Source organism: Heteronotia binoei, chromosome 2 (assembly GCF_032191835.1).
Source record: "Heteronotia binoei isolate CCM8104 ecotype False Entrance Well chromosome 2, APGP_CSIRO_Hbin_v1, whole genome shotgun sequence".
NCBI classification, from domain to species: domain Eukaryota; kingdom Metazoa; phylum Chordata; class Lepidosauria; order Squamata; family Gekkonidae; genus Heteronotia; species Heteronotia binoei.
The window spans coordinates 22,355,433-22,370,033 of record NC_083224.1 but is presented as its reverse complement, the minus strand read 5'-3'; the positions used below and the strand labels follow the sequence as shown (position 1 = coordinate 22,370,033).

General features: G+C 44.9%; 1 protein-coding gene across 1 annotated transcript; it reads right to left on the bottom strand.

Annotated features, from left to right (window-relative positions):
• Nucleotides 1–2,168: 2,168 nt before the first annotated feature.
• Nucleotides 2,169–14,421, bottom strand: LOC132567538 (oocyte zinc finger protein XlCOF6-like). Its single transcript, XM_060233221.1, has 7 exons — nt 14,346–14,421; nt 11,898–12,372; nt 9,265–9,379; nt 7,846–7,916; nt 7,527–7,653; nt 6,072–6,191; nt 2,169–5,569 (listed from the first exon to the last, which is right to left on the bottom strand). The coding sequence occupies exons 2-7, from the start codon at nt 12,318–12,320 to the stop codon at nt 3,852–3,854; spliced, it is 2,574 nt and encodes an 857-aa protein (XP_060089204.1). The 5' UTR covers nt 12,321–12,372; nt 14,346–14,421; the 3' UTR covers nt 2,169–3,851.
• Nucleotides 14,422–14,601: the final 180 nt, after the last annotated feature.

The following is a 14,601-nucleotide window of genomic DNA, read 5'->3' as shown; positions in this document are numbered from 1 at the left end:
TGATTTCTTTCCTGGAGCCCTGTGTCGGGCAGGTCACCAAGCTCACTCTGCTAACTCCCGCACCGACAAGGTCAGACTGACTGGCCCGTAGTTTCCAGGGTCATCCCTCCTCCCTTTTTTGAAAATTGGGATAACATCTGCCCTCCTCCAGTATTGTAGCATGTCTACTGTTCTCCAAGAGGTCTGGAAGATGATGAACTAAGGCCGTGATGGACAAAGGCTCTGCAAGCTCTCTGAAAAGTTCTTTGAGCACTACTGAGTGTGTACCATCTGGCCTGGGAGATTTGTACTTATTCAGTGGTGCCAGATACTCATCAGTTAAAAAGGTAAAAGTAGTCCCCCGTGCAAGCACCAGTCATTACCACTCTGCACCACGGGGCTTTTTAAAAAAGGTAAAGGTAGTCCCCTGTGCAAGCACCAGTCATTTCCGACTCTGGGGTGACGTTGCTTTCACAATGTTTTCACGATACTTTTTACGGATGGTTTGCCATTGCCTTCCCAAGTCATCTACACTCTTCCCCCAGCAAGGTCATTTTACTGACCTCGGAAGGATGGAAAGCTGAGTCAACCATAAGCCGGCTACCTAAACCCAGCTTCTGCTGGGTTCGAACTCAGGACTGCAGCTTTACCACTCTGCGCCATGGGGCTCTTACTTCTCCTTTAAAAAGGTAAAGGTAGACTGGTGGGCAAGCACCAGTTGTTTTCGACTCTGGGGTGATGCTGTTACTCCTCTGTTAATATCAATCAGCAGCCTGCCTTACCTACCATCCATCATCTTTTTTGCTGAGCAGCCCCTTTTATTTCTTCTTTTGTTTTTCTGTGTCTCATCCAATTGAATTTAATATGTTAATATATGCTAACCCAGCCTGGGCAACCAAGGGACCAACTGAAATCTTTCTGTTAGTATGATAATGGCCAATAAAATGAATAAAAACAAATAAAATTGGTTTTAATGCGGATAAATGTAAAGTTCTGCACTTAGGGAGGAAAAATCAACTGTATAAAGATAAAATGAGGGAGACTTGTCTTGGCAGTAGTTAGTGTGAAAGGATCCAGGGGTTTTAGTGGACCATACACTGAGGTTTTTAAAGAGGCTAGATAGCCATCTGATAGCAAGGTTCATTCTGTGAACTTACGGTGTAAACGGGACCACGGAGGAAAGGCTAAGCCACAGCAAAAAGAAAGAACTCTCCGTGTAAAATGCAATTTTAACTTGTTGTGAATAATAAGTATCAAAATACAAAACAAATATTACCAGTACATATCACCAAGTTAAAACCTCGTAAGTTACTCAATGCTCCTACTGCCCTTATATGGCTAAAAGCCACCACATTACATTCAGTCCAGTTTTTTAAAATAGGTGATCCAACAGAGAACAGGTCTGCTTTGCAAGCCATTTCGGATCTCAAATCCTTCTTCTAGGGACCATTCTTATGAGTCTTGTACAGTTTTCCAGGCTCAGTAGTGCCAAATGAATTGCTAGCTTTCTCTAGTTAGCATGCATAGTAGCGGGAATGCCATAGTAAATACTATCCTTACCTACACTTTCCCCCCAAGCCAGCTGGGTACCCATTTTACTGACCTCGGAAGAATGGAAGGCTATGTCAACCTCGAGCTGGCTACCTGAAAACCCAGCTTCCGCCGGCGACTGAACTCAGGCCGTGAGCAGAGCTTAGGACTGCAGTACTGCAGCTTTAACACTCTACACCATGGGTCCACCCCGTAAAAAAGTCTGCCATGAAAACATTGTGATGCGACGTCACCCCAGAGTCGGAAACGGCTGGTGCTTTCACATGGGACTACCTTTACCTTTATATAGATTTATTTGTTATTTTGCATTTTGACATCAGTGGTTTTTTCCTTGGTTCCAGCTATAGAAACTGAGAGAGGTTTCTTGGCATTCTCTGCTTACATAAACAAGCACAAACTTCTTGGTCTTAAAAATACTTAAGCTGCTGAAGGAAAGAACATTCCCACCAGTTTCAGTGTCCGTCTTTATCTACCTGATGCATCTACTGAATCTTGTCAAGTTGCTGTTGGGAAAGGGAAGGTGTTGAGTGTTTGTGGGTGGGTGGGTGGGTGGAGCACTCGAGCAGGGGGGCTACGATAAAATTAGTTGGGAGGTTAAGATAAAATGAGAGACTTGAGACACTTTAGACTTCACAAGATTTTGTTTCATCATTTTATTTTGTAGCACATGTACCTTGCTTTTCTCCCCAAATGGGGACCCAAAGAAATTAACAAGTATCATTTTCCTCATCTAAGTTTCTGTCCTCACAACAACTTTGCATGGTACATTAGGCAGAAAGAGTAACTGGCCCAAAGTTTCCCAGCAACATCCATGGCAGAGTGGGGCTGATGAAGCTTGTCTCCCAGTTGTTAGTCCCCATGATTGAACCTCAGTACCATGGGGCGTAAATGTGTCTTCGTGGAAGGTTAGGTCTCTAAATGGGAACAAACTGCAAGGAAAGGAGTGGGACCACACTTGAATTTGGAGAGTGGATTGGTGTGCTTGAGTGAGACAAAGGTGGTGGGAGAAAAGGGCCAATTTAAAAAGAAGACTGCAGATTTATACCCCACCCTTCTCTCTGAATCAGAGACTCAGAAGAGCTTACAATCTCCTATATCTTCTCCCCCCACACAACAGACACCCTGTGAGGTGGGTGTGGCTGAGAGGGCTCTCACAGTAGCTGCCCTTTCAAGGTCAACTCCTGCCAGCTATGGCTGACCCAAGGCCATTCCAGCAGGTGCAAGTGAAGGAGTGGGGAATCAAACCCAGTTCTCCCAGATAAGAGTCCGCACACTTAACCACTACACCAAACTGGCTCTCTTTAAGAGGCAAGGTCATTGACAGGTGGCTGGTGACTCTGTGGAGGGTTCATGATTTTTGTAGTGGACTGAGCTACTGTTGAGGGCAGTAGCTCCAGTTTTTTGGAGGGATTGTATGCTATGTGTACATTTTGAGGTGACCCTCTTTAAATGGGGAAGAAACCCTGCTTCGCATACAAAAATGCTTCCAGGGTTGAAGAGAAAAAAGTTGCTGATTGAGTATAGTGAGGAAGTGTATTTTCAGAAAGGGACGATAACTACTTTTGATGAGGAGCGAGAGGAAGGAGATGGACAATAAAAGTTTCTCTAGGGTGGGAGATGCACCGAGGGTGGATTACACATAGTGAGTCAATACAGTCAACGAAACGGGACATTCACACTGCTTCCCACCTACCAATAAAAAGATGCCACAATTTGCAGGAAGGCAGGGAAGTAGTGTGACGATGTATGAAAGGATACACTTTCTAAAGTTGGCACAAGCAAAATTTACCAGTTTTGGGGTCCAACTTACCTCCAACCTAAGACTTTTACTTCTAAAATTCTGTCTTTGTTCGGCCCAATATAAGTCTGTGAACAGTTCTATTCTTGAATCAATGTCCATAAATCAAAAGTGCATTTGCAACATACACAGCAAATCACGTTCAAGAATGCTACAGCACAAAAAACTGACTCAATTTTGATTCAATAATTCAGAGCAAGAGATGTCAGTTATCAAAGACTGCTAAATAAAAGAAATACCATAAGGCTGTTAATTATTTAAACAGGTTTTAAAAATAGCGTGAAAATAATTTTAAAATAATATTGTTAATTGGGTTTGCCTATGTCCTTTCTAAAGTTTATATCTCTGGTACCTGGCGTTATATGGTATGGCACACATGACCCGGCCTGACAAAGTGACATTTATGTCAGATCCTCATAACAAATGAGTTTGATACCCCTGGGCTAAGAAGTTACATAGCTTTCTCTTATGTGGGTTCAAATATGTTGTTGAAGAAAACCATGCTGACTGAATTGCTTTCTATTCAAAACACTTTTGCACTGTGGATTCCTTTATGCACTTGAAGATGGGCATTCTGATTGAATCTCTTCCCACACTCTGAGCATACAAAGGGCTTCTCCTCTGTGTGGGTTCGTAGATGTTTTTGAAGAGTGCTACTGTCACTGAATCGCTTCCCACATTCTGAGCATCCAAAAGGCTTCTCCCCTGTGTGGGTTCTTAGATGTTTTTGAAGATTGCTACTGTCACCGAATCTCTTCCCACAGTCTGAGCATTCAAAAGGCTTCTCCCCTGTATGGATTCTTAGATGTTTTTGAAGACTGCTATTGACACTGAATCTCTTCCCACACTCTGTGCATTCAAAAGGCTGCTCGTCTGTGTGGGTTCGCAGATGTTTTTGAAGACTGCTACTGACACTGAATCTCTTCCCACAGTCTGAGCATCCAAAAGGCTTCTCCCCTGTGTGGGTTCTTAGATGTTTTTGAAGAGTGCTACTCTGACTGAACCTCTTCTCACAGTCTGAGCATCCAAAAGGCTTCTCCCCTGTGTGGGTTCTTAGATGTCTTTGAAGAATGCTACTCTGACTGAACCTCTTCCCACACTCTGAGCATCCAAAAGGCTTCTCCCCTGTGTGGGTTCTTAGATGACTTTGAAGAGTGCTACTCTGACAGAACCTCTTCCCACACTCTGAACATCCAAAAGGCTTCTCTCCTATGTGGATTCTTAGATGTTTTTGAAGAGTGCTACTGTCACTGAATCTCTTCCCACACGCTGAGCAATCAAAAGGCTTCTCTCCTGTGTGGGTTCGTAGATGACTTTGAAGATTGCCACTCCAATTGAATCTCTTCCCACACTCTGAACATTCAAAAGGCTTCTCCCCTGTGTGGGTTCTTTGATGCAGTTGAAGACTGCAACTCCAACTGAATCTCTTCCCACACTCTGAGCATTCAAAAGGCTTCTTCCCTGTGTGGGTTCTTTGAAGCTTTTGAAGATGGCCACTCAGACTGAATCTCTTCCCATACAGTGAGCTTTCAGAAGGCTTCTCTGCTGTATGGATTTTTTGATGCTGCTTAAGAAGGAAACTCTGACTGAATTTCTTTCCACACTCTGAGCACTTTAAAGGTTTCTCCCCTGTGTGGATCCTTTGGTGCACAAGGAGCTGTGATTTGTATCTGAAATACTTCCCACACCTAAAGCATTTAAATGTCTTCACTATACGGTGCTTTGAAAAATGTGTATTAGCCTTTCTTCCATCCAAGATCATTCCATTCTCTGAACAGATAAAGGGCTTCTTTCTTGAATGAATTCTTTGGTGTTGAACAAGGTCTTCTTTCTCTGAGAAGCTCTTGCAATGATCTGAGCAGCTATAAGGTTTCTCTCCTCTGTGTGTTCTTAGATGTCTAAGGAACTCTGCTCTGGGAATCATGGCCTTTTCACAGTCCAGACTATGATTGGTCTTCTTTCCACTGTGTATTCCGAAATGGACATTATATTGGGTTTGATCTGAGAAGTTCATTCCACACTCCAAGCACTTGTATGTTTCCTCCAACATGGTAATTACTTCTTGGAAATCCCCGCCTTGGGAAGAAATGGATCTATCCCTCTTCTTAACCTTGTGAGTGACTTCCTGCCTCTGAGACCTGTTTGGAATCCTGACATTTCTTCTCATATCTTCCTTCTTGACTTCATCAGGCATTAGATGATGCAGTTCCTCATCCTCCTCATTCCTCTGATCATCTCCTGCTGGAATAAAGAGAGAGAGATCTTGTTAGAATCCACACAAGGAGGTCTGATGTGCTCCTAAACTTTCATCCACGCTCCAAAGATTTCAGTGCCTTCCTCCTGTTGCACACTGAATGGTACAATAATACACACTTTGAAAGTACAGTAAGCTTCCTGCATCAGAGACACTTGGTTGAGACTCTTACCATTTTTATGGATCCCCAGCTGTGTGACTTCAATTATGTGAAGTAAGGGCTGTTTTATGATGGAAACAGTTTCTGTACTCCAAGCAATTAAACAATTGCTCTCCAAAGGGAATTATTTAGCATCTGTGAAATGACATTCGTTCTCTGCATGAAGGTCTTTGCAAATGTCACGCTTTCATTTCCCTTTTCCCTATAGTGGCTTGTCTAGTTCAGACGGAGGCCTTTGTTCCTTCTTTTGTTGGTTGACCTTTCCTCATGGACTGGGGTTTCACGGAGGACCCCTCTTCGGCACAGAATGGGATTATCCCTCCTCTTACCTGAATGGCTTTCCTCCTGCCTCTGGGGTCCATCTCTAAAGTTTTCTTTGGCATCTTCGTTCTTGACTATTTCCAAAGAGAACCCCTGGAATTCCCCAGCTGTCCCCTCTACATCTGCTGCTGGAATAAGGAAAGAGTTTCAATCAGCACCCATGCAAGAAGCAAAGAAGCACCAGTCAGGCACTCCTTTCTCTTGGGTCTGCATTTCTTTTATAAGACCTTCTTTCCTACCAAACTGAGCTACTGGTCACCGAGGGTGCAGCTATGCAATAAGTGTTCAGCAAGACCAGGGTGATGTAATGTACACATGGGGAAGCTACTTTGGCAGATCCTGAGAACAGTGCAGGGATGTCATTGTTGTCAACCCTCTTCCCTGGGGATGGCGAGAAGGTGCTAGCCAACCTTGGAGAAACCTGGGCATTGGGTGTGCTGTGTGGACAGGTATACCTGGCTTTTCTGCATGTTGTGTGTTTTTCTGTGGCAGACGCTTTCCTGCCTCAAGGGAGTGTGAGGGGATTAGGCTTTGGGAAGGAATTGTTCACTTGCCTCTTGGGGAGATGGGAGGTAGCTGCAGGGCTTTCTCCTGTTCTGTTGTGGCTCAACACATTGTGCTTCCACTGAGAACTTGTCTCCATGTTTACTGGGAATCTCTTCAATAGCCCATGACTCCACTCACTTGGGGTGAGGACTGATCCCCCTCACCACACAGAGGTTGCCTTCTGCTTTGGCTTAGTACAATTCCCTCAAGTGTTGCAGTGTTAACTGGTGGGACTACCTGATGCAGGCCACCCTTGGTGCTTGGGAGGGTCAATAGCGTGAGGACTTATGGAGCTCCTGATGGCACCTGGGTTTTTTGGCCACTGTGTGACACAGCGTATTGGACTGGATGGGCCATTGGCCTGATCCAACATGGCTTCTCTTATGTTCTTATGTACCCCTGTAAGGTGGAACAGCTCCAAAGAAAGCACTCAAACCCATTTCCAACTAATAGCAAGGCCTGAAGGCATCCATGTGAAGACTCTAGGAAAGAGTTGGTGTGCTTTTTGGCCCTCTTCTAGCAGAGCTGTTCTTAGGAAACTGCTCCTTCCCTGGAATATCCAGTAATTAACGATAGGGTGGCCACTTAGCTAGGGGATGTTGTAAAAGCTGACAACTAAGAAACTGGGATCTGGATTCTTTCAAGGTCTTTTTGAGGGCCTCTCAGCCTACCTAGATACCCAAACTGGCTTTGGTGATGGCCATAATACTGGCCTCAGTTGCCCCCTCGATCAGTGGGGTGGCTTGCATCACTCTACTTGTCCATGCTGAACACCACTTTCACAGCACCTCAACTTCTCAAGGCACCCAGTGGCAGCCAACTAGCTGGGCACGCCACACAAATATATACTCCTGTTGATTCACGCATCATCTCAATGGCAGCAATTTGCACATGTGGCTCCTATGAAAGATCCTTACCCAGAAAAGCCACACTCCCATAGTTCTCCAGCATGACTTCCCTGTAGAGAGCTTTTTGGCTCACATCCAGCAAGGCCCACTCAGACTCTGAGAAATACACAGCCACTTTCTCAAAGGAAAATGGAGACTGAAAGAAAAAGCAGATTCCCTTATCAGAGATCATGCCAGGCAGAGACTTGACACTCTCGATAAGGGTTGTTTGTGAGGGTGCAGGATATAGAGCTTGGTGTTCAGAGCCTCTCTTCCTAAGACCGCAGGAGCAAAAGCATCCTGAGAAAGGAGGGAGGGCCCTGATTATTCCCCATCCATCCCCCCCTACCTGGACCAGAGCTTGAGGAGGTGTTTCCGTTTCTCTGCAAAGAAAATGGCTCCATAAAATCTCTTCACTGCCTGCAAGAGAGACAAAATTAGAAGGAAGAAGTTTAGTCTCCAACTCCTATTTATTTATTTATTTTGCTTCTCTGAATCCTGCTTATGCATCTGCATACGCAGGGCTGAGAAACCTTGTCTTCTTTACATTCAAAAATATGTGTAATAACTTTTGTGGGAGAGGCAGAAGAGAAGCACCAGGTTCCCATGAGCTTATTTGGGGGGGGTGGGGTTTATAAATGCTGCCAACACATTTCAGACTTCTGTGAGACTTTGAATGTGCCTTGTGAGCCCTGGAGCTCAAACGGGTGCAGCTTCCCTATTAGATCAGAACAAAAACATGAAATTATTCCACCTGCTCGGCCTTCGTACCCATTCTGGAGAAAAAGGTGACCAGAAATCACATGGCATGACACGTTGTCATCACATCCAGCCCCAAACCAATGTGATTTTAGCACATCAGCTAAAACTACAGGATGCTGCCAGTGTGTTTCCAGAGCATCTGCTGATGCTCTGACTTCACACCCAGGTGCCTGGCCAAACCAGACATGAAAATGACACCCTGCCCACCTCTTCCTCCACCCTCAAACCTCATTGGGGCACCAGGTCATGGCCTGGCATTCCTAATCCAGTATCCTCTGTTTGACTTTGGCCACCCAGAAGTCCAAGAAAAGTCTTTGAGAAGGGACACAGAATCTAAATTACTGGCCTCTGGCCAGTTTTCTGAGATATGCTGCCCCAGAACATGTGTGGGTGTGTGCGCGCACGCATCTGTGTCTATGTGAGTAAAGTGCTAAGTCACAGCTGAATTATGGTGACTCCAGTTTTCAGGCAAGAGACACTTAGATGTGGTGTGTCATTGCCTGCCTCTGAATAGCAATCCAGAATTTCTTTGGTGGTCTCCCAATCTAAAAACTAACCAAGACTGACCATTCTTAGCTTCTGAGATCTGATGACCTTGGGCTAGTCTGAGCCATCTTTGTCAGGAGAACATGGAGGTTCCATTGATTCACGTTGGCTAACAGCTGCACCCAGATTTGTCTTCCTTTTATTTTCTGAGCTATGAATTTGTATACTCCCCCTTAAAGTGGCCATCATGACATCCTAGGGCAGGGGTAGCCAATGGTAGCTCTACAGATGTTTTTTTGCCTACAACTCCCATCAGCCCCAGCCATTGCCATGCTGGCAGGGCTGATAGGAGTTGTAGGCAAAAAACATCTGGAGAGCTACCATTGGCCACCCCTGTCCTAGGGCACTATTTCCCAAAACTCCATTATATGTAGTCTGCAAAAGTATCTCCCTTTTCTCCTGTCCTGAACCTTCTGCCCAACAACTGCCCCAATCCCATCTGGGCAGGAGGCCCCCTTACCACTTGATGGGGCATCTCGCGTATGCTCCTGGGTGTGCGCCCTTTGACCTTCCTCTGATGGAGCTCCTTCTGCCTCAGAGAAGGTTCCTTCCAACTTCAGGGATTCTCCCCAAATCTGAAACAACAGCAAGGGAGAGGGGTAAGAGAAGGCATGGAACAGGCTGAAGAGATGGATCTGGACCTTCACTTTACCACCACAGAGCTGCTATAACCACAGGGGCAAGAACCAGGGTTGGGTTTTTTAAAAGTAAAGCTGCACTGAGAACAACTGGGAAAAACAAATCACCAGGAGGAGGTGGAATATCAGTAGAGCCATCGCAAGCCACAGAAAAGGAGTCCATCAAAATCTTAACAAGAACATGCTAACAAATATGGAAAACGGCCCACAGGCTGGAAACTCTTAATTTATATTCCAATTCTGAAAAATGCGGACCTCAAAGATTGTAGCAACTATCGGACCATTGCATTAATTCCTCATGCAAGTCAAGCAATGCTCAACATTTTACAACAAGAACTGTTGTCATATCGAAAGAGAAATGCCAGATGTTCCATTTCAGGTGGATTCACAAAAGCAGGGGTCCCCAACCCCAGTATCGGTCCATGGCCTGTTAGCAACCAGGCCGTGAGTTGTATAATTATTTCATTATATATTACAATGTAGTAATAATAACAATAAGAAGACAACATTGGATTTATATCCTGCCCTCCACTCAAAATCTCAGAGTGGCTCACAATCTCCTTTACCTTCCTCCCCCACACCCTGTGAGGTGGGTGGGGCTGAGAGAGCTGGCCTCAGAAGCTGCCCTTTCAGGGATAATTCTGCAAGAGCTATGGCTGACCCAAGCCCATTCCAGCAGCTGCAAGTGAAGGAGTGGGAAATCAAACCTAGTTCTCCCAGATAAGAGTCCGCACACTTAATTACCACATCAAAATAAAGTGCACAGTTGTATCATCCCGAAATCATTGTGCCCCGCCCCCACCTCTGGTCCATGGAAAAATTGTCTTTCACAAAACTGGTCCCTGCTGTCAAAAAGGTTGGGGACTGCTGCACAAAAGGAAGAGGCACTTGAGATCATATTGCAAATTTATGTTGATTAATGAAACATAGGAGAGAATTTCAGAAGAACATCAGCTTGTGATTCATAGATTACATCAAGGCTTTTGATGGCAGGGATCAAGAAAAGGTATGGTTGGTTTTAAAAGAAATGGGTGTGCCACCACCTCTGATTGTTTTGATGCGTAAACTGTAGTCTGGACAGGAGGCCACTGTTTGGACAGAATATGGAGAAAGAGAAGGGTTTCCAATTGTGAAGTGTGCCAGACTATAATGTATTTTATCTCTCTGTCTCTTCACTCTACATGCAGAACATATCATAGGGAAGGCTGGATTAGATTTAGATGAAGGTGGAATGAAAACTGGTGGAAGGAACATTAACAATCTGAGATATGCAGATGACACCACTTTACTGGCAGAAAATAGTGAAGACTTGAAATAATTACTAATGAAGGCTAAAGCAAAAAGTGCTAAAGGAAGATGACAGCTGAATAACAGAAAGACAAAAGTAATGACTAGTGGAGAATTACAGAAATTTAAGGCTGCTGATGAAGAAATTGAAGTTGTTCAAGATTTTCTTTTCCTTGGTTTCAACATCAATGCAATGAAATTTAAAATATACCCCTCCCGGCCCAACTAAAAGAGGAGGGGGGAATGCTGTTTGTTACCTTCACGCTTGAGGGGAGATGAATGGGGTGTCATACAGGAATCTCAGTTAATTTCACCACAAGTAGAAAAAATTCTCTTACACACTTATCTCCTATTTGGACATATTTATTGCTTCAACCCTTGTTGTCCCTTAATTTGATCTATATAGCTGTTGACCCTGCAGACTTGGCTTGTTCTTGTTTTGTCTCAAAATGACTTCACCATGTTATATGCTAATTTGCTTTTCTGCCCTGTCTATAATTTAGGGTGGTTTTCTTCCATATCTTTTTATATGACGAAATGTGCTTGCACAGGAAAGGTTATACATTGAATGAAACCTTGTTGGTCTTAAAGGTGCCACTGGATTCTAACTTTATCAACCAAATCAGGAGACTGAGACTCAGGAGGGCAGCCAGGAAGGAGCTAGAAAAGATTCTTCAGTGTAAGGATGTGTCCCTGGTGACCAAGCTCAAGTTAATTTGTGCCTTAGTACTCCCCATTACTATGTGTGGGTGTGAAAGTTGGATAAGGAAGAAAGCTGGGAGGGAGAAAGTTGATTCTTTGTGGTGTTGGAGTTTCTAAAGCTACCATGGACCACCTAAAGGACACATTTGTTGGCTCTAGATCAAATCAAGCCTCAGCTCTTCCTGGAGCTAAAATGACCCAATTTTGGTGGCATTACAAGACAGGAGTCACAGGAAAATGCAACAGTGCTGCTAAAAAAAAGTGAAAAGCAGCAGGAAAAAGAGGAAGACCAAACATGTGATGGATTGACTCAATCAAGGAAACCACAGCCCTCAGTCTGCAAGATTTGAGCAAGGCTGTTAACGAGAGGATGTTCCTAGGATTGCCATATATTGGAAGCGACTTGATGGCACTTAACATACACACACAGAAATATATGACAGGAAGCCTTAGGATAACCCCTCACCTGCTGTGCCTGCCTCTTCTCCTCTGCCTGACTCAGGAGGAAACCTTCGGCCAGGGCCACTGCCTGGGAACTGGTCTCTGGCCCGCATCTTCTCACCCAGCCCTGCAATTCCTGAGGCAGGATGGCCAGGAACTGCTCCAGGATCACCAGGTCCACCATCTCCTTCTTGGTGCGCCTCTCTGGCTCCAGCCAGTCCTTACAAAGTACATGGAGCCGAGTGCAAACCTCTCGGGGCCCATCTGCCGCATGGTAACAGAACTGCCGGAAGCATTGGCTGCGTACATCTGTGATCACGGTGTCCTGAACCAAGATTTCTGGCACAGCTCTTTCCCAGAATTCAGCACCACTCCCTGCTTGGATGGGATGGGGACCTTTCCTTGATGCCTTGCCAGTTCCAGGGCCTTCAGGGTCCTTCTCTTCCATCTCCTTCCCCTTTCACTTGGGTTGCCTGTGACTCTGGAAATATATTCTTAATCTGGTTGTGAAAAGGGAGTGGGAAAGATATCAAAAAGGCAAGAAGAAAACAAAAGAGAATGGAGTTACATCTCTGATCTTAGTGAAGAAACACCTAAGAATTACCCTGGTGGATCAGAAAGAGCATCGTTGTAGTTTGTGAATCAGGATTAATGTGCTATATCACATATCAAGTTTTTAAAGATACATTTGTTCAGTTTTGGGCAACAAAAACACCAGTATTTACTTTTTAAAAAATCTGTTGCGGATGTTATGAGCTTGGCTTCCGAATTCTGGGGATCAGTCTGTCTAGTAGGTACATCTCAATGTAAACTGGAGCCCAGGACAAAGAGACTGGTAAGGGCTAACCATTAGAGTCCATCACTCCTTAACCACTGCACCAAGGTTGTGTTCCTGAGGAGATCAGGAAGGCTTCCACATGCCTGGCTTTTTGCAAACTAAGCAAGACTTAATTATTGAATTGGGCTTTTCTATCCAAAAGGCTTCACAAAGTCACTTGGATGAATTCTTGGGGACTGGAGTCTATATTACTGGGTCTAATTTACTGTAAGTTGTATCTTCCTATGCAGGGCTTTTTTTTGTACCAGGAGCTCCTTTGCCTATTAGGCCACACCCCCTGATGTAGCTAATCCTCCTGGAGCTTACAGTAGGCCCTGTACTAAGAGCCCTGTAAACTCTTGGAGGATTGTGAAGCTTTTTAATTATTGAATGTGAAATTTTATAATATTGTATAGATTTTAATTGTTGTTGTGGCTTTATGCTGTGAGCTGCCCTAAGCCTGCCTCGGCAGGGAGGGCTGGATATAAATCAAATCAAATCAAGTAAAGTAAAGGAGTTCTTGCTACAAAAAAGGCCCCTGGATTTTACAGTGTGGACTGACAAAATCCAGTTGGAAAGTAAAATCAAAGTGCATTATTTAGTGTGTGTGATCGCAGGGGAGGTGTCTTTCAGCAGAAAAAATGCACCTGATAAAACAGTACAAAAGATTTAAGCCTCTTTAAAAAGACAAAACCATTAACAATCTATCCCGGATGAAATCTATCCGCCTTCGAGAAGGGTCGGATGCAGGGATGCTGCTTGGCCTGCCTCCTCTTCCCAATCACCCCCCCTGCCCAGTGGGTCCCGATTCCCAGAGGCGGACTGGGTCTAAAAATATTGGTTGCCTGGAGATATAGGGGGCCCACCCACAGCTATAAGGTTATCATTTAATCTTTACAATAAATAAATACAATTTTCAAAAAATACATGTTGAAAAAAGGTACAATTAAAACTTTTGTGAAATAAATATATATATTAGCAATTACAGTGTACAGACATTGTACATATCACTGGCAGTGTACAGTATAATAACTAAATGTAAATACAGACTGCATTTTCCCCAGGGGAACTGATCTCTGCCAGCTGGAGACCAGTTGTAAAAGCGGGCGATCCCCAGGCCACACCTGGAGGCTGGCAACCCTAAATACAACATAAATTTTAGTTGCATTACAGTAAGAACACTGGAACTTCTATTATATTTTCAAGCTACTAAAAAGTCATTAACATTTTGCCTAATGTTTAAAGGAGCCCACTTGCCATCCGGCAAGCTGACACCCCAGCCCAGGGGTAGGGAACAATGGCTCTCCAGATGTTTTTTGCCTACAACTCCCATCAGCCCCAGCCATTGGCCATGCTGGCTGGGGCTGATGGAAGTTGTAGGGGAAAAAACATCTGAAGAGCCACTGTTCCCTACCCCTGCCCTAGCCAGTCCCCCACTGCCGATTCCCCCCAGAGGCCGCCCGGGAAAGAGCCGCCTTGCAAGCCCAGCAGATACCACCCTTCCCGCACCGCACCGCACCTCCAGACCACCGGGGATGACAAAGGGAACTAGATACACATAAGGTCATCACGGTTTAAGAGGATTTAAACGCTCCCCCCTCCCCCAAACACGTGGCGGTTGCAGAACGTCTGCCTTCCAAGACTGAAACCACTTACTGGAGAGTAAATATTCTCAGGGTCCAGCCGCAGTGTGCATGCACACGAAAGCTTCTCCCTTCAATAGATAGTCTTCAAGGCATCCCTGTTCTGAAGCTCCTCCCTCTCCGTTCCCCACCCCCCCTCCCTTTTCGGCCTCTCTAGCAACCAGCTCGGCTATTTGCACCCTTTCTGGGCTGCAAATGCAAAAACGTCGCTGACTGCAGACAGCTGAAGTCCAGTCCCCGGAGAGGGGGCGGGGTTGCAGCCGTGAAAG

Excerpts from the sequence above, each read along its gene's own strand:
- LOC132567538 (XM_060233221.1), bottom strand. The coding sequence starts at position 12,320 with ATGGAAGAGAAGGACCCTGAAGGCCCTGGAACTGGCAAGGCATCAAGG. Across the intron at positions 6,192-7,526 it reads TGGGAGTGTGGCTTTTCTGG|CAGCAGATGTAGAGGGGACA; the intron begins GTAAGGATCTTT and ends TCCTTATTCCAG. Across the intron at positions 5,570-6,071 it reads GCAGGAGGAAAGCCATTCAG|CAGGAGATGATCAGAGGAAT; the intron begins GTAAGAGGAGGG and ends TCTTTATTCCAG.